Source organism: Peromyscus leucopus, chromosome 1 (assembly GCF_004664715.2).
Source record: "Peromyscus leucopus breed LL Stock chromosome 1, UCI_PerLeu_2.1, whole genome shotgun sequence".
In the NCBI taxonomy this organism is placed as follows: Eukaryota; Metazoa; Chordata; class Mammalia; order Rodentia; family Cricetidae; genus Peromyscus; species Peromyscus leucopus.
The window spans coordinates 170,059,726-170,077,315 of NC_051063.1; the positions used below are offsets into that span (position 1 = coordinate 170,059,726).

The following is a 17,590-nucleotide window of genomic DNA, read 5'->3' on the forward strand; positions in this document are numbered from 1 at the left end:
TACAAAGCCAGGTGTAGTGAGGCATCTCCATAATCCTAACATTAGGGAAACAGAATTAGGGTCATCAATGGCATGTTCAAGACCAGCCTGAGCTACGTGAGACCCTATCTCAAAAAACAAAAGACCAAGCCAGGCAGCAGTGGCACACACTTTTAATCTCAGCACTCAGGAGGCAGAGGCAGGGGGATCTCAGTGAGTTCAAGGCCAGCCTGGTCTACAGATGAGTTCCAGGATAGCCAGGGATACACAGAGAAAACCTGTCTTGAAAAACCAAACCCCCCCCCAAAAAAAAAAAAGAAGAAGAGGAGGAGGAGGACAAGGAGGAAAGAAAGACAGACAGACAGACAAACAGAGAAGCTGACCACTCTCTCTGGCTTTGATACCACATACAGATTCCTGACCAGAGCCCAGGGAAATAACATACAGATTCCTACCAGGGTTTGGAAATTGCACAAGAACCATTCAGCAGAACCAAGAATCCAGATCTCCCAGAATCTCACCAGCCTTCACCAAACACCCTGTTCCATCTGGGACCCAAACCAAGTACCAGCTTATCAAGAGCCAGTTGGAGGATGGCTCACCTTCTGCCTCCCTCCCAAAGCTCAAGGTCTCTGGTTTCTACCAGACACTATTCCAGAAAGAAATCTGATCCCAAACCCCACCTCCTGCCCTGCCCCTGGTGGAAGCCCGATGCTCTTACTCCAGAGGATGCTGGGAAGTCTGAGACCAGACAAAATACAATCATGGTATAAGAAGTGGGTATGAGAGGGTTTGGGAATTTAGCTTAGTGGTAGAGCGCTTGCCTAGCAAGCGCAAGGCTCTGGATTTGGTCCTCTGCTCTGAAAAAAGAAAAAAAAGTGGGTATGCTGGGCATGGTGCATACTCCTACAATCAATCCCAGCACTAGGGAGGCTGAGGTAGGAGAATTCTCAGTTCATGCCCTCTTGGGCTACAAACAATAAGCAACCAATCCACTTAGACTTCTGGGGTCTACTATCTAGCCCAGGCTAGTCTCTAACTTGGGATGTCCCCGCCTCAGCCTCTCAAGTACTTGGATTACACGCTTACACCAACATTCTTACCTAAGATGCTGGTTCTTAGGGGTGTCTGAAGCCTCCCACACCCCACATTCAACCAGTTAGCTCCCATCTCACAAGGGAAAATTCACAAACATCTCCCAGCAGGGTTCACACCTCAACCCCTTTAGCCTCTGCCCTACTTCAGAACTCTGTTGTTTCCACATACCAAACCTCTAGTCTGTCCTCCTCTACCCAGGCTAGAGCTAACAAAAATGCCTGCTCTAAACCATTCAGTAGCTCTCTGGCATCCCCATGGAAATGCCCAAACTGCCAATGTAATATTCAAGAACCAGCTCTGGCTCCTTCTCAACTCCCAGTCTACTGTACAGACATACCAGACAAACCTAGACATAGATCCTAAGACATACTCACCTCCCTCGTGTCTTCAGAGAGGCTGGTCACTTTTATTCCCCAGTTCACTCCTGTGCGTGGCCGTTCCTATGTACCTTCCAGCAGATTCCTGTCCTTCCCCTAGGCCCAATCACTAAACTCCCAGTTCCCACCATGACCTCAGTCCTGAACACTGCCTCCTTGGGTGCTGACAGACATGCCCATCCCTCCATGCCCAACTCCAGACCAGCCTGAGCTATACAATGAGAGCCTGTTAACAAAACCAAACCCGCAAAGCTGAGGAGATGTCTCAGGCGATAAAAGACCAAAGTCCAGATCCTCAGAATCTACATCAAGCTGGATGCAGGGGTGCATGCCTGCAACGCCAGCACACTTACAGTGAGACGGGGAGCAAAATAAGAGAATGCCCAGAAGCTCCTGGGCCAGGCAGGCAACAGTGAACAAGAAACCCTGCCTCAAACAAGATGGGGGCAAGGACTGATACAAGAGGTTGCCCTCTGACCCCCAGCAGACGCATCCCTTTCAGCTAGAAGCTTTTTCGGCTGGAGCCTTTCAGGTGAGGACTCAGAGGCTTTCCACAGAGGATTCGTGGAGTTGGGAAGGTAAGACGTGGCCGTGACTTGTTCCTTTGTCTCTCTGATCTTTCAGCATTTACCCCAATATCTGGTTCTGGGTTTTTTATTTAAAGACCTTTTAAAATTCAAGCAACGCACATGTTATCCAGACCTGCACGCTCGTGCACGTGTGGAGGAGAAGAGGAAAGAGGAGGTGATGACAGGGCCTCAGGCTAGGGGTGTAGCTCAGTTAGCAGAGTGCTTGCTTAGCACGCATGAAAGCCTGGGGTCAAGCCCAAAGTACCACATAAAGCATGGTGGTGCACACCTTGAATCCCAGAGTTAGGGAGGTAGAGGCAGGAAGATGAGTTCAAGGCCAGCCTCAACTACATATCCATCCAGTTCAAGCTACCTGGAATACTTAAGATTCTGTCTGCAGCCTAGAAAGATGATTTCAGAGGACCAGGGTTCAGTTCCCAGCACCCACACAGTAGTTCACAACCATCTGTAACTCCAGTCCCAGTGGATCTGACGTCCTCTTCTGGCCTCCTTTAGCACCAGGCACACACAAAGTGCACAGACATACATGCAGGCAAAAACACTCTTACACAGAAAATAAAAATAAATAAATTGTTTTAAAAAAAAGATTTTCAATCTGTAGCCCAGGCTGGCCTCAAACTCACAAGCCCCCGCCCCCTGCCTCTGCCACCAGCCCTGGCTTCTTCTTGGACCTGTTTTTAGCATACTAGATTTTAGGACGCACACTTGTTCAAAAGCATCCCACACTCCTGTTCCCTCCCATCCATGCCCTTGTATCAACCAGACCCCTGAGACAGATGTCTTCCCTGGGCCTCCCCACTCCCTGAAAGCCCATCAGAACAGGGCAGAGGCCTTTGTACAGGCTGTTTCTTCTTTCTAGAATGTTCTTCCTCTCACTTCCTGGCTGATAGACATAGATCCCTTAGGTCTCAGCTCTGACATCTCTTCCAGAATGCTTCTCTGCGGTCACTCCCAGCTCATGGACTTCCTCTGGGCTCTCTCAGGGGAGCATTCTGGTATGTCAACTGTTAATATGTTGGTCTCCCTCACAGGATTGCTGGGGAGAAGGTTTCTGGTCTTCGGCCATGTCATGGAGGCATATATAATCTCTGATTATGACTGAAAAGATGGTTTTATTGAAGTATTCAAACACAACAATAACCCTAATGGCATTTACTCTGTGTGATGGCTGTTCTTGGTTGTCAACTTGACTATATCTGGAACTAACTAAAACCCAAATGGCTGGGCACACCTGTAAGGGATTTTTTTTTCTTAATTAAACCATTTGAAGTGTGAAGACCCACTTTTAATCCAGATCTTTTGAGGTGGGAAGATCCACCTTCAATCTGGACCACCCATTCTGCTGGCAGCCTATAGAGAGGTCACGGGAGAAGGAAGCTTGCTCTCTTTGCCTGCTTGCTCTAGCTTTCACTAGCAAATCCATTCCTTCCCTGGCATTAGAGCCCACAGGATTCTTGCATACACTAAAGACCAGCCGAGACATCAGCCTCATGGACTGTACAGTGACAGGGTCCTTGGACCTTTTGTTGGTACACAGCCATTGTTGGACTAGCTGGACCACAGCCTGTAAGCCATTCTAATAAACTCTATTTCTATACAGATTCACTCTGTAAGTTCTCTTTCTCTAGAGAACCCTGACATCGGGCGTGTTAAATAACTGACTCCTTTTCATTTCATTTAAGAGGTAAGTACTAATGTTATGCCCACTTGGAGTAAAGGAAACTGAACTTTCAATATTAATCTGTCCAAAGTCACAAAAGTAGTGTGAAATAGAGCCTAGACCCTGAGGACTTAAGAGTCCAAGTTTTTCAAGTGAGGAAAAATACCCCGCTCTAATACTCCTGGTTTGTAACTGTCAATCTGACTCTTCACACAGTCCCTCCTATCAGCGTTAGGGCCCAGGTTGGCTGCAACCCTGTGCGTTCAACATTTTACAGCAAAGGTCCTGGAAGGGAGCTGGGCTCTAGGAACGTGCTGAGTGAATGAACGCGCAGATGAATGAACTAGCAAACGAGTGAGTGACCCACACGGCCCCACTCACCCTCGATAAGCCACTCGCAGTTGCCATTGACGCTGTAGTTGCCTGCACCATCCGTCACGACGCCTGGAGCCTCCCGTAGCACCTGCCGCTGCCCCTTGCAGTCACCCGCCAGGACCCTAAGGGACAGCGGCCCTGGCACCGCCAAGGCCAGTGCCAGGGCCACGGCCAGAGCTCGGCCCAAGGCCATCGCCGCCTCCCGCCGGGGACGGGAGGGCGGTGAAGACCCGGAGAGGACCCTCTATGGGAGTGCAGCCCTGCAGATGCAACCTTTATAGGTGTAGCATGGTCTTGTAGACCAGGGATGTACCGGCGATGCAGTCCGGGCCAAGGAAAGGGCCGCTGTGGATGGGCTCTTGAAGCCGAGGTGCCGGCCCTATAGATCCACGGAAGGCCTTGGGCACGGAGTCGTTGTGGATAGAGCCGACCCCTAGGGACCGTAGGGGTCCCTTAGAGTCACGAGCCCCCATAGGGGGGCCGACCCCATAAACGGTGTCCAACAATTGGACTCAGGCTGCTGCAAGACCAAAACAGACCGTATAGACAGTGAGGCGACGTGCTCTATAGCCCAGCAGGGTCCTCCATAGCGGGTGCGGGCCCGGGACCCGCCTGGCCCGGAGACTCCCGGGGCGACCCCTCCAGGCGGGGGCGGGGCCTGCCTTCAGGGTCCCGGTCCGGATCCCTTGGGCTCACTCTTCTGCTTACCCACCCGAGCCTCCCTACGGAGCCGGATGGGCTAGATCAGAGAGACTTGGGGACTCCCGGGCCAGAGAGGCCTGGGGGGGGTGGAGTGGAGACCCGCTGAGAGGGCAAGGGGGCGGGAGCCGTGCAGCCTCTGCGAGGAGGCCAGGCTAGGAGGAGGCGAGAGGATGCAGAGCTGCGGGTAAGAGCGGCCCCGGGAGGACTATGGAGCGCCTAGCCCCACCCCTTCTCCGAGGAAGACTTCCGGAAATTTTCCCTCCCATCTGTTCCCAGCCGCTTACGCAGCAGTGAACAGGAATCCAGCACAGAGAGAATTACGCATGCGTACTGCTAAGATTGTAACCCCAAATCTCCTCAAAAGAAAGCATTTGCCAGTCAGTGGCTGAGCAAAGCTTGTGCCACTGGAGGGCGCCTCCATCTCTGATAGGAAAAGTGAAGGCAACAAAATAAAGGAGAGGTAGAAAGCTGCGCTAGATGGTTATTTTTCTGTGCTCCAGATTCAGGATCAACATAAATATCAAGTTATGCAGGCTCGGGCCTCCAGACCCCAAATGCTGTTTCATAGATGGACACACTGAGACCCGTAGGGCTTAAAATGTTTCTAAGCACCATCAAGACAGAAAAGAAGGTGGAGAGATGACTCAGTGGTTTAGAACACTTGTTGCTCTTGCAGAGGACCTGGGTTCCATTCCCAGCACCCACATGTGGCTCACAACTATCTACAAGGGGATCCAGTAGATTTTTCTACTAGAATGATCTGGCCTCCTGCACAAGGTGCGCACATAGTACACTAACATACATGCAGGAAAAAAAAACACTCATAAGTACGTCTTTTTTTTTTTTAATTTAAGATGGAAAAGAAGCCATGTTACAGATAAAAACTCAACGAATCCTCTTTATTTTGGCAAGAAGAGAAAACGTCTTTCTGCCAGGGACCATGGGAAGGCCCCTGACATGCAGATAGGGACGGACAAAGCACGGGTCCGAGGTCACAAACCCCAGAGAGGGTTTCAAAGTAGAGACCAACTTCACAATATCCGTCCCCGAAGAGTGGCTCGTGGGTCGCAGGGTCCTGGAGAGTCACGGGCTGGGGGTCCAAGCGGTCGTCACGGGTGTTCCGGAGTCCAGCAGGGTCAGAGGTCTCGGAGGGGGTCAGGGGGGCGGAGATCACGGAACAGCGGGAGTCCAGATTCCGGAGCCGTTCGGGGCAGGGGCTGAGGGAGGGGACGCGGAGAGCGGCTCCTGCGGGACCGTTTGGCACAAGAGGGAAAGGGGCGGGACGCAGCGCACCCTACCTGGGTGCGGGGTGTGAGAGGGGCGGGGGGGGGGGATGCCTGGCATGGCCGAGCCCTTGGGCCGGGAAAGAGAGGGGGTTCCGGAGCCCAGCCGGGCCCGGTGCGCCGCCCGTGGGGCAGAGGCGGGGCAGGGATGCTCAGACCGGGGGTGCAGGGCCCCCGGCCGTGTGCATGCTGAAGTATTCGGTGAAGCCGGTGTGCGGCGCAGCCGTCTGGGGTACGAGCGGCTGGTAGGACGGCGTCGGGCCATCCCAGCCCGAGTCGACCGCCTTGGGGTACCGAGCGGGAGCGGGCGGGGAGGCTGTGCCCAGCTCGGCCATGGTCACCACGCGGCCCCTCGGGGCCGCTGCCGCCGCCACCGCTGTCTCCTCCACCTGCTTCCCGGCCTGGGATGGGGGGTCAGGGTCAGAGGCCGTCTGGGACCCTCGGGGGAGCAAATGCGGCCCCGAAGGCCCGTCCCCCTCCCCCTAGAGGACTCCTACCACCCAAGTATGGACGCACGTGTCAGTCAGGGAAGGAGTGGGTAGCTGGGCGCCTGGGCAGCGGGGCCAGGTACTCAAGGGGTGGCGTCGGGGTGCGCGGGGCAAACTCCGGCGGCGGTAGGGGAGATGGGGACCAGCCTCGGAAGGCGGGCGGCGGGGGCACGGCGCGGGGCGTCCTTGGGGGCGTGCGCAATAGCGCCAGGACCCAGTCGGGCAGGGTGGGTGCAGGCGCCGGGGGACGGTCAAGCCGGGGCGTTGGGGCGCGGGGAGTACGGAAGGCCAGGGGTGGGCTCAGGCGCCAGGGCGCAGGGGGCGGCGGCGGGGCGGGGAGCGGGGTCAGGTACTCCAGGGGCGGCGCCAGCAGCTCCTCTGGCGCTGGGGCTGCGGAGCTTACAGAGGAGGTGGGCGGGGGGATGGAGAAGAGCTCCGTGAAGTTGGGCACCGAGTCGCTGATGAACGTCACGTTTCCATAGACGTGCTGCGGGAATGCCTTATCTGCGGATTGGCTCCCTCCGGGTCCGGGGACCCCAGCAGAGGCGATCTGCGAAGTTCGCACGTGGTAGGGGAAGTTCTTATTGGCCGCGGATGGGCGAGTCATGATCTGAAAGAAAGAAGACAGGTTAGAGAAGCGGTGTCCAGGCCACATGAAGTTTAGAGACTTAGATGATCGCCCTCCACTTGACCTCTCAACATTCCTCCTGAACCTTAGGCACCTGGAGTGGGGTGTCTCCTTGCATTCCGACCTTTCCCGTCAACCAGCGCACCTCTAATTACTTTGCTCAGTGTTTCCTCCATCATAATCCTGACTAGTAGGTCATAACTGATGGGTTAAGGACACCACTAGCCACATATGGCTTAAATTGAATCAAAATTTAAGTTGTTTCTCCTTTACACTACCTTACCTAATTTAAGTGCTCACTAGGCACCTTATCAGAGAGCACAGATTAAAGATTAGAAAACATTTTTTTTTTTACCGTTCTTTTGGTTGTTTTGTTTTGTTTTGTTTTAGAGAGGGTCTCATGTAGTCCTGGATGGCCTGAGACTTGCTATGTAGCTAAGGATGACCTTGAACTCCTGAGCCCCTCCCAAACTCCTGATCCCCCCCCCACCTTCTAATGTTGGATTATAGATGTTCAGCACCATGCCCAACCTCAGAATATGTCCATAAACACAGAAAGTTCAATTAAACCTCAGTTAATAGGCTGTTTAGAATGTCAGCTCCACAGAGGCAGAAATTAATGACAGTCTATGCAGCATCCTCCTACCTAGGCCACCACGTGTTTCAACTTTAAGCATTTACCACCACAGTTACCTCAGAACTTGACTTTTCTATTCCCTGATAAATCCCAAGATGAATCTAGAGCATTGCCCAGCTCTCAATACTGGCTGGATTTTTCCAGACGACTGGTAATGTTTCTAGATCTGTCTCCCGCTGTAGTCCACCCTGAGGCTGTGCTGGATGGAGAGCAGTCGGCAGCCCGCGTTCAGAGCCAGCGTCACTACCCTTGGCTCACTAAGTGTGGGATCTGGGGCATGTTGATTAAACAACCTGAGCCTCACCAGCCACCAAGATTACAGTGCCTATCTGGAAAGATGAGAGGGTGGAAATGAAAACCACTGGTGCAGAGCCTTCTGCATGTGGGTTCTCAGTGTTTCTTCTCTTTCTATCCCTTTCTGACTTCCTGCTGAGCCTCAAGATACACCACCCAAGGAAAGTGAGTGAGCTGAAGGATGGCAGACCTGATCCCTTCCCAGGGAGCTGAGTGCGTTGTGGATTGTAGGTCCCCAGGGTTAAAGCTAGAGCATTCAAGGGTACCTGTTTGTTTTGTTTTGTTTTTTCTTTTCTTTTGAGACAAGGTCTCATATAGCTCAGGCTAACCTCAAAAATTATATTTTTCTATTTAATTTTTTTCTGCTATATTTCTGTGGGAGGGTGACCTTGAACTCCTGATCCTCCTGCCTCTGCCTCCCAAGTTCTGAGATTACAGGCATGTGCTATCACACCAAATTTAACAATACCTGTTTCTGTTTGTGCACTATCCCCCACATGAGATCTATCTGCCAGAGAAGAACAGGATTCAGAGTGCATATTCTGCTCCCAAAGGCCATGAAACCCTGGCAACTCATCTCTTTTTCAGGGCTCAGCTCCTACCTTCTGAATAGTACATAGAGTGACTCCTGGGCTGTCTGGCAATTGAACAAGAAAGAAAAAAAAATCCATATGGATATTTTATCGAGAATCAGGCTAGAGCCTGGTGTACTGGCAAAGGCCTTTAATCACAGAACTCAGAAGGCCAAGACAGGAGGATTGTTATGATGTCAAGGGCAGTCAGGGCTATGTAGCAAGATTCTGTCTCAAAAAGGGGATAGGGACTGGGGGAGAGGAATGGGGAAAGAAAATAGAGAAAAGAAAGAAGAAGCAGACTGGTTGGAGACAGGGCATAGTTGATGGGTGCATGTATTAATACTGTGAGCCAGTTACAGTGATACATATGTGGAACCCAAGTTCAATACTCAAAAGACCAAGGCAGGAGAATCATGGCAAACTTGGGGCCAGACTGAACGACAGTGAGACTGTCTTAAAAAATAAATCTCCTGACCAGGCAGTGGTGACTCACACCTTTAATCCCAGCACTTGGGAGGCAGGCTGATCTCTGTAAGCTTGAGGCCAGCCTGGTCTACAGAGTGAGATCCAGGACAGGCATCAAAACTACACAGAGAAACCCTGTCTCGAAAATAAATCTTTTTTTAAAAAAGAAAGAAAGAAAGAAAGAAAGAAAGAAAGAAAGAAAGAAAGAAAGAAAGAAAGAAAGAAAGAGAGAAAGAAAGAAAGAAAACAAAAGGAGATAGGATGTGAACCAGGACAAATAACAACTAAAAACGAGTCAGGCGATGGTGGTGCACAGCTTTAATCCCAGCACTTGGGAGGCAGAGGCAGGTGAATCTCTGTGAATTTGAGGCCAGTCTGATCTACAGAGCTGTTTCCAGGAACCCTGCCTCGAAAAAAACAACAAAAACCTAACTAACGGGTACGGCGAAGATCTTCCTCATGCTTAGATCTGGTGTAAACACTGTTCAAATCTAGGCTCCCGAGAGCCCCAGCCTGTCGAATCTAGCTGGGTGGGTGAATGGGGAAGGGAGAGAAAGTGGGGGAAGAGACCAATTGCTTTGGATGGATAGTGATGGCGCAAACAGAAATGTTAAAGCCTGGGCCACAGAGTCAAAAATGGAAATGAGGGGGTGCAAAAAAAGAGGGTGTGTGTCAAGAAGCCAGGAGACAAGCGCAGAGAAGGCAGGGCTCTGGGAGACATGGTAGTCTACCCAGCAAGCAGACAGTGCCTTCTAATAACTAAGGAATAAAAGCTAGGGAGATGGGACCAAGTGTGGTGTCACAGGCCTGTAATCCCAGCACACAAGAATCGGAGGCAGGATATCACTAGCTGCAAGTCAGACTGGACCGCAGAGCAAGCCCATCTCAAAAATAAAGATAAAGGAGTGATGAGTCAAGAGCACTAAACGGGACAGGCCATTCAGGCCACACATCCTTCGGCCTCCAGGTCCCACCCCACTGGATCGCCGTTCTCACCAGAAACACGCCGTGGGCATACAAGTGGATCCCCAGCTGGATGCCATTGACGATCTTCTCTCGGGCCCACTTCGGGATCCCAAAATTGGCAATCAGGGCCATGACAGGAACAGCGAAGAACCTGCAGGGGAGGTTTAGAATAGATAGCTACCTCTGCTCTCCACTCTGTCCCATGTCCCCACCTCCCCTGCCTTCACTCACAGGCCCCAAGCAGATCCCAAACTGGAGAGTGGCCAGGGTAGCTTTTGAAAGCCAGATGTTGAAATTCCAGTGGGCAAAGTCTAGGCTGAATTTAACTCAGCTCCACACCACCCCAACCCTGGCATCTGATAGGACATCCATAGATATCCCGTGGCTGAATTAATGAATGACAGCAACAATTAAGGACTTAACTGTATATTTCCAAACATTTTGCATATATGAACCCATTTAACTCTCACACTGAGTCCAGGAAACAAGCATGGTTTCCAATTCCAACAGCAGAAGAGAAAGCAAAGGCCTTGTCTGACATCTTACATCTTGGACGCTTCAAAGCTGGGGTCTGCACCCAGGCAGTCTGGCTTGGAATCTGCCTACTCTATATCAACATTGTTGGATAATAGTAACTGAGGGGTTTGGTTTGTTTGGGGTTTTGTTTGTTTGTTTTTTCCAATGTTGTTTGGTTGGTTGGGTTTTCTGTTTGCTTGTTTTTGTTTTCTGGGCTTGGAGTTTTATTTATTTTTGTTTTTCGAGACAGGGTTTCTCTGTGTAGCTTTGCACTTTTCCTGGAACTCACTCTGTAGCCCAGGCTGGCCTCGAACTCACAGAGATCCACCTGCCTCTGCCTCCCGAGTGCTGTGATTAAAGGCATGTGCCACCACCGCCCGGCTTTAGAATTTTATTTTAAAGATTTTATTTATCGTGCTCGCTTAGGCAGCACATATACTAAGATTTTATTTATCACTCTGTGTGTGTGTGTGTGTGTGTGTGTGTGTGTGCCACATGTACGCAGATGCCTTCAGATGGCATAGGATCTGGAGCTGGAGTTACAGGTCATCGTGAACAGCCCTGTGTGGGTGCTGGGAACCGACCTGAATCTCTGGAAAAGCATTGAGCACTCTAAACTGCTGAGATTTTTCCACGTTTTTTGTTTGTTTGTTTTGTTTTCTGAGACAGGGTTTCTCTGTGTAGCCTTGGCTATCCGGGAACTCACTCTGTAGACCAGCTGGCCTCCAACTCACAGAGATCCTCCTGCCTCTGCCCTCCCCTCAACACCCCCAGCACTGGGACTAAAGACATGTGCTGCAACCACCACTCAACTTGACGTTTTTAAGAAAAAAAAAAAAAAACAACTTTCTCACCATTTGGGAGATTTGGGAGAGTAACTTTTTTCTAGATCTTAGAGCTAGGAAGTAAGAGCTTCTAGGTAACAACTACTTGCCTTTTTTCCTTTTTTTTTTTTTTTTTTTTTTTTTTTTTTTTTGACAAAATTTCTCTGTGTAGCCTTGGCTGTCCTGGAACTCGCTCTGTAGACCAGGCTGGCCTCAAACTCAGAGATTCGCCTGCCTCTGCCTCCTAAATGCTAGGACTAAGGGTGTGTGCCACCACTGCCCAGCTCCAACCACGTCTCTTGAAATCCCGTTTTCCTTTCTAATAATGCTCTAGGTTGTGGGGAGAGGCAGGTTGAGGGCCCCCACCATGTCTCACCAGAGAGTATAGGCAGCAAAGAAGGGCACATAAAAGGGCTGCTTCTCAGGAAAGTGACGAAGGGACACCAGAACAGCATAGCAGAACCACACGTAGGCTGCCACCTGCAGCCCGATGAGCCCGTAACCAGCCGGAGACTCATATGTGTACAGTACCTGGCCTGGATCAAAGAACTGGACCCACAAGACAGGGTTTGTCATAGCCCTGGCCTCTGAGCCTGGATCCTACACCTGGGCACCAGGAACAGGGACAGAGATAAGGGCCAAGCCAGAAGTATCGGGACAGATAGGGATGGGGCTAGGATTCTACATAGATACATAAGGAGCCCACAACTGTAACTCACACCATGTGTGACTTATTCCATCCACAGTGACACAATGAAGGATGCCACCCTACTGTCACCCCACACAGGTGACATAAAGCCTCTAAAGAGCCTTGAAGGTGGCTAAGATCCCCGTAACTTTTCACAGGAGGAAACAAGCCCATAGTAGGGGTGGGAGTGACCAGCTAGGAAGTGGGGGAGCTTAAACAGAACTAGGTCTCTGACTCCTCGACATGGAGCTTAACAGTGATAGACAGTGAGAGACGAGGAGGAGGAAAGCTAATCAGAAATGGTGAAGAGGGAGGAATCGCTGAAAGACAGATGGGAAGCAGAAACTCAGAGTGGGAGAGTGGATGCTCTGTGGGAGGGGCAGTAGGCAGGGTAGGAAGGAGAGGGCTGGCAGGAGCCCTGGACACTCACTTCTGCCTCATAGATGAGCAGTACCACGTGGGTGAGCGTGTACAGGGTCATGTACACGGACAACTTCACGGAGCCCGAGTGGCTGATGCGGCCTCTGGCAAGCAGCCCGTGAGGGGAGACAGCAGGGTGGATGCTGTCAGGGAGGAGGGAGCTGCCACACACCCCACCTCCGCCTCCCTGCCCTGCTCCCCAGCCCAGCCACCCATTGAGCGATCCCTGCCCGGGCACCGTGTCACCGTGAATCCCTTCCCCAGAAGGATGAGTGTGAGCAGGAAGATGAGGAAGCTGGAGGAGAAGAGCAGCTTGGCTGGAAAGAAGGGAAGGGAAGAGAGCTCAGGCATAGGCTCAGAGTGGGCAGCAGACCCCTGGTGAGGTTTCTGCCCTCCCTCGCCCCCAGTCTATTCTCACCCAAGATCTTCAGGCTCCCATTGCCAACACCATCTGTGGCGTACTGGCCCCAGTAGATGCAGAAGAACAGGAGGCTCAGGACTGGGAGAGATGAGAGACCGAGAAAAGAAAAGACAAAAGCAGCTCTGGGATATCACCATCCTCTAGCACAATGATCCAATGTCAGACCCTCCCCGCCCCCATCAGAAGTCCAGAATCTCTGTTACTGAGCCCTGCTAGGAAACTATGGAGGCCTTGGCCCCAGCCTCCCCTCCCTCAAGCCCATCAGGCCAGACAACAGCATCACTTTCCTCAGACCCAAGAGTGCAGAGGGACCTCCTCCTCCCCCAGACCCAGGAGTCCATGCCCTCCTCCCCAGGCTGACTTCTCAGGGAACCCCAAATCTGGAATACTTCCAAACCTCACCCTCCACGCCTGCTGCAGCCATGAACATTTTATAAGTTGTATGGAGTAACTGTCGGCCTTTCAGCAAATCTAAGAAGGAAACGGGAAGAGCTGTAGACAAGTGGGGAGGGGCATTTCCCTCTGAATTCTCTCCTGCTTCTCTCTATTTTTCTTTTCTTTTCTTTTTTTTTTTTCCTTTGGAGACAGGTTTCTCTGTGCAGCCCTAGCCATCCTGGAACTCGCTTTGTAGCCCAGGCTGGCCTCGAACTCACCGAGATCCGCCGCCTCTGCCTCCCGAGTGCTGGGGTTAAAAGCACGCACCACCACCACCACCCGGCTCCTCCCACTTCTCTCAACCCTTCCACCACATATGCTCTACTCACATCCAAAGTAACAAGAGAGGATGAAGATGAGGGTGAAGATGAGGAGAAAGGTCACATCCGTCTCCAGGATCCCTAGGAGTCAATGGGAGGGAGGGCTAGGAGAAGGCTTTCTGAGTGGGCATCTCTACCCACTCCTGGCTTCCATTCTGGCCTGTTCCTCCAATATCTGCTCACCAAATTCATCAGCTGAGAAGTGCCGTGTCCAGAAGGACTTGCCGTTGGTGAGGACCATCTCATACTCCAGCTGCAGCCCATCTCCCTGTGGGGAGTGGAGAGGCCTAAGAAGGGCTCCGAGCAGGTAGGGGAGGTCAACAGGAAGGGAAAGAGGAGCAAAAAGCCAGATGCTGCCCCAACTCCTTACCCCACACTTGCTGAGTGCAATGTACCACCACCTCTCACGCACAGAGCGGAAGCTGCGGCCACTGGAGCAGCTCATGTAGCGAGTTCCCTCCTCTGACACCACCTGGGGAGAAGGCAGGAGGCTGAAGCCTTGTCCTTGGTGCCACCAGCCCCCCACCTTTAGCCCCTGTGTGCCCCCTCGAACCTGACAGCCTGACCAGGCATACTGAGTGGTGAGATTGATGACCTGGTTGTTCTCCGGCCTGATCACAGACTCCTTGGCCAAGCAGTCCTAGGGCAGGGCAGGGCAGGGCCATGGTCACCCTCTGAGTGGCTGTGGCTTTCTGCCCCTCCACACAGGCCCCACACACTCCTCACAGCCCTCACCTTGTCCCTTGCCTTGTACACAGCTGGCCACTGGGAGGGGTCGTCGAAATAAAGGAGTATGTTCTGACAGCATCTGGCCTGGAGACCCAGAGATTTGGTGGGTCAGGGGTGTTTACGGGGAAACTGGACAGCTTTTGCCTTGGAGGGCCAAGGCAGTGTCCAGCCTCAGGAGTGTGGCTAGGGAGACTCACCTCCGGGTATCGGAATCGGAAGTCCAGTCGGCCATAATCGGAGAGGAAACAAAATCTTGTCAGGAACACCCAGTCCTGGCAAAATGACCCAGTGAGATCTGAGTTCTTCAAGAACTCAGCTGGACCCCACCCAGAGACCCTCAACTCTCCTTCCCTACCCAGGGCTATTTGGCTTCCCAAATACCACAAGGTGGCTAAGTCACCTCCAGAATTCTTTCCAGATCCATTTGCTGTGTGTCCAAATTCCTGCCTCCCTGGTTTTCCCTCTCAGATGTCCCTCAAGTTTCCTTCCCTCCTCCTCCCCATCTTCCAGACACACTGAAAAAGACCATGGACGGCCAGGTGCACATTCCTGCCACCATCTGTCCTAGGCTCTTTCTCAGCTGCATTCCCCCAGTTTCTCTCTGTGTCTCTGTCTCTCTCTCCGTCTCTGTCTCGGTCTATCTCTCTGTCTCTGTCTTTCTCTGTCTCTCTCTGTCTCTGTATCTCTGTCTCTGTCTCTCTCTCTCAGGTGGTCCCACAGACCATGTCATCCTGAGGAATCTTCTGAACCTTCCCTGCTGGTCGGTCCTGAGCAGGCCAGGCGACCTCCACTTGGTGGAGTGAGGGGTGCTGTCCCTTCAGCACCACAGCACCACCACGGTGCAGCTAGGCTCCCGGTAACTCCGACTTCCAACCGACCCTTCCCCACCCAGCCTGACCTCGACAACCACAATGCAACCCCCAGCCCGCAGCCTCCGCCCTAGCCCAGTCCCCCACCACCCAGGCCCCGGCCCGGGAGGGGCGCAGGGGGCGGGGCGGTATCCTCCCCTCTTGGGTCCCTCGGCCCGGGAACGCTAGGGGATGGCTCGGTGCGCTCACCTCCTTGGAGCTGAGGTTGCCCCTCACGTACTTGGCCCGGGCGCGGGGGGACAGTGGCAGCAGCAGGAGCAGCAGCGGCGGCAGCAAGCGGCGCAGCGCGGGCGCGCGCGAGGACTCCATTCCTCCCGCTCTGGCCTCGGCTCGGCTTCGGCTCCCGCTCCTGCTCCGGCCCGGTGACGAGAGCGCGCGGGCTGGCCAACGCGCGCCCCCGATTAAAGGGGCCGCCGGACTCAGCGGTCTCCGCGCCCACCTCCGGGACGAAGCCAAACTGTCTTCTGCCTTTCCCACCCGAGAAAGAACACCGTTTCCAATCCTCTCGTCACCTCGCCCCAGCTCTGGTTCTCTTCTATAGGAGTCTCCAAGATACCTCAAGATGTGTGCGTCCTAAACTGAACTCACATTCCCACAAGCAGGGCATCCTCCGGACTGCAGACTTCAGGATGCCCACAACCCAGAAAAGTGAACTCTGCCCTGACCACTCGCACCCAATTTAGATCCCAAATTATTCTATTATGACCCATTCCCTAGAGTCCACAAACCCCGTCAAGTGCCCATAGACACATAGAGAGAGACATTGTTCTGGGGCACACACCTGGTAAAGCACTCTAACAAATCCACCATGGCTGCCTGCCCCACCCCTACGGTGTGAACCCCAGCTGCCCTGAGACACCAGTGTGAGATATCTAGGAGCTAGCACACCAGCTGCCAGGCTGAAAATCTTGGCTTTGCCATTTCCCTACCAGAAAACCTAGGCCAAGACCCCAGTGTAGTCCTCCCCCCTCCCAAGCTGCTGTTAATCCTATCATTTTCCATGGGGGCAACTGAGAGCCCTGGGAAGGACTTCCAGCGTCAGAGTCCAACTTGATTTTTCTTCTCAGACTCCAACATTCCTAGCTGCATCCTTCACCCTCCACTGCAGAAAATTCACCGCTGCTCAAAATGCCATTTTTTTTTCAAGACAGGGTTTCTCTGTGTAGCTTTGCGCCTTTCCTGGAACTCACTCTGTAGACCAGGCTGGCCTCGAACTCACAGAGATCCGCCTGCCTCTGCCTCCCGAGTGCTGGGATTAAAGACGTGCGCCGCCACCACCGCCCAGCTCAAAATGCCATTTTAAAAGCTTTCTGGCGGGGTGGTGGTGGTGCACACCTTTAACCCCTGGACTCTGGAGGCAGAGACAGGCAGTTCTCTGTGAGTTCAAGGCCAGACTTGTCTATGCATTGAACTCCAGGCCAGCCAGGGCCACATAGTGAGAATCTGTTTAAAAACAAAGAGCCACAAACAAAAAGCTTTCAGTGGTAGTGTGCTTGCCTAGCATGTGCATGGCCCTAAATTACATTCCCAAAGTGGCAAATAAATACCATTCCTGGGGTGAGATACGGTACAAGCTATTAATCCCAGCACTTGGGAAATGGAGGTGGAGTGCCCCAAATTCTAAGCCAGTCTGGTCTACATAGCAAGTTTCAGGTCAGCCAGGGCTACCACAGGGAGACTATTTCAAAACACACACACACACACACACACACACACACACACAAGGTCAACCAGGGCTACCACAGGGAGACTATTTCAAAACAAACACACACATATACACACACACACACACACACACACACACGCACGCACGCACGCACGCACGCACGCACGCACATACCACACACACACACACACACTCGGGGTGGGGGCAGGAAATGCATGGGAAAACTTTGTGTGAGGTCTTTACCATGTGACTTGGGATATGACTTGGGATAATTATTAATTTACTGTGTGTACTGGAGGGGAGAGTTGTTTTGTTTTGTTGGGGCTCATTGGATTCATAGTCCAGGTTGGCTCCAACAAAGGATAACTGTGAACTCTTAGCCCTCTTGTCTCCACCACCCCAAGCACTGAGAGGCTTGCCGGTCCCTCGGGCTCCAGCAAGGTTACAAGTCATATTCTTCTCCATCCTGGCCTTAGGATTCAGACCTAAAGAAAGCTGCTTTCACTCCGGTGGCGGAGACAGAGGGATCTCTGAGTTGAAGCCAGCCTGGTCTACAGAGTGAGTTCCAGGACAGCTGGGGTTACC

At 52.6% G+C, this 17,590-nt stretch overlaps 3 protein-coding genes across 5 annotated transcripts in view; 1 reads left to right on the forward strand and 2 right to left on the reverse strand.

The window, feature by feature from the left end:
- The window catches only part of Megf8 (multiple EGF like domains 8), a 58,289-nt gene extending 53,285 nt beyond the window's left edge, over positions 1–5,004 (reverse strand). For both annotated transcript variants that reach the window (XM_028860008.2, XM_028860007.2), the window contains exon 1: positions 4,086–5,004. In XM_028860008.2, the coding sequence (XP_028715841.1) occupies positions 4,086–4,272 (187 nt within the window). In that variant the 5' untranslated portion in view covers positions 4,273–5,004. The remainder of the gene's footprint in view (positions 1–4,085) is intronic.
- Positions 1–17,590, forward strand: part of LOC114688528 (carcinoembryonic antigen-related cell adhesion molecule 1-like) — an 875,221-nt gene that overhangs the window by 320,420 nt on the left and 537,211 nt on the right. The window lies entirely within an intron of this gene.
- Tmem145 (transmembrane protein 145) lies at positions 5,653–15,710 on the reverse strand. 2 transcript variants are annotated; one of them, XM_028859998.2, is made up of 15 exons: positions 15,529–15,710; positions 14,668–14,742; positions 14,477–14,554; positions 14,295–14,381; positions 14,112–14,213; positions 13,925–14,009; positions 13,751–13,822; positions 13,389–13,457; positions 12,984–13,064; positions 12,804–12,882; positions 12,576–12,669; positions 11,834–12,006; positions 10,148–10,268; positions 6,956–7,162; positions 5,653–6,465 (listed from the first exon to the last, which is right to left on the reverse strand). In XM_028859998.2, the coding sequence occupies exons 1-15, from the start codon at positions 15,646–15,648 to the stop codon at positions 6,217–6,219; spliced, it is 1,692 nt and encodes a 563-aa protein (XP_028715831.1). In that variant the 5' UTR covers positions 15,649–15,710; the 3' UTR covers positions 5,653–6,216. The 2 variants fall into 2 exon arrangements, with proteins under 2 accessions (XP_028715831.1, XP_037057283.1); XM_037201388.1 differs by having other exon boundaries at positions 5,653–5,998; positions 15,529–15,705.

What these genes read in the sequence shown, in the direction of transcription:
- Tmem145 (XM_028859998.2), bottom strand. Translation starts at nt 15,648, where the DNA reads ATGGAGTCCTCGCGCGCGCCCGCGCTGCGCCGCTTGCTGCCGCCGCTG. An exon ending in TTGCACTCAGCAAGTGTGGG is followed by an intron (nt 14,010 to 14,111) that starts GTAAGGAGTTGG and finishes CACTCCCCACAG; the next exon opens with GGAGATGGGCTGCAGCTGGA. An exon ending in TCCCCCCGCCCACCTCCTCT is followed by an intron (nt 6,466 to 6,955) that starts GTAAGCTCCGCA and finishes CCCCCATCCCAG; the next exon opens with GCCGGGAAGCAGGTGGAGGA.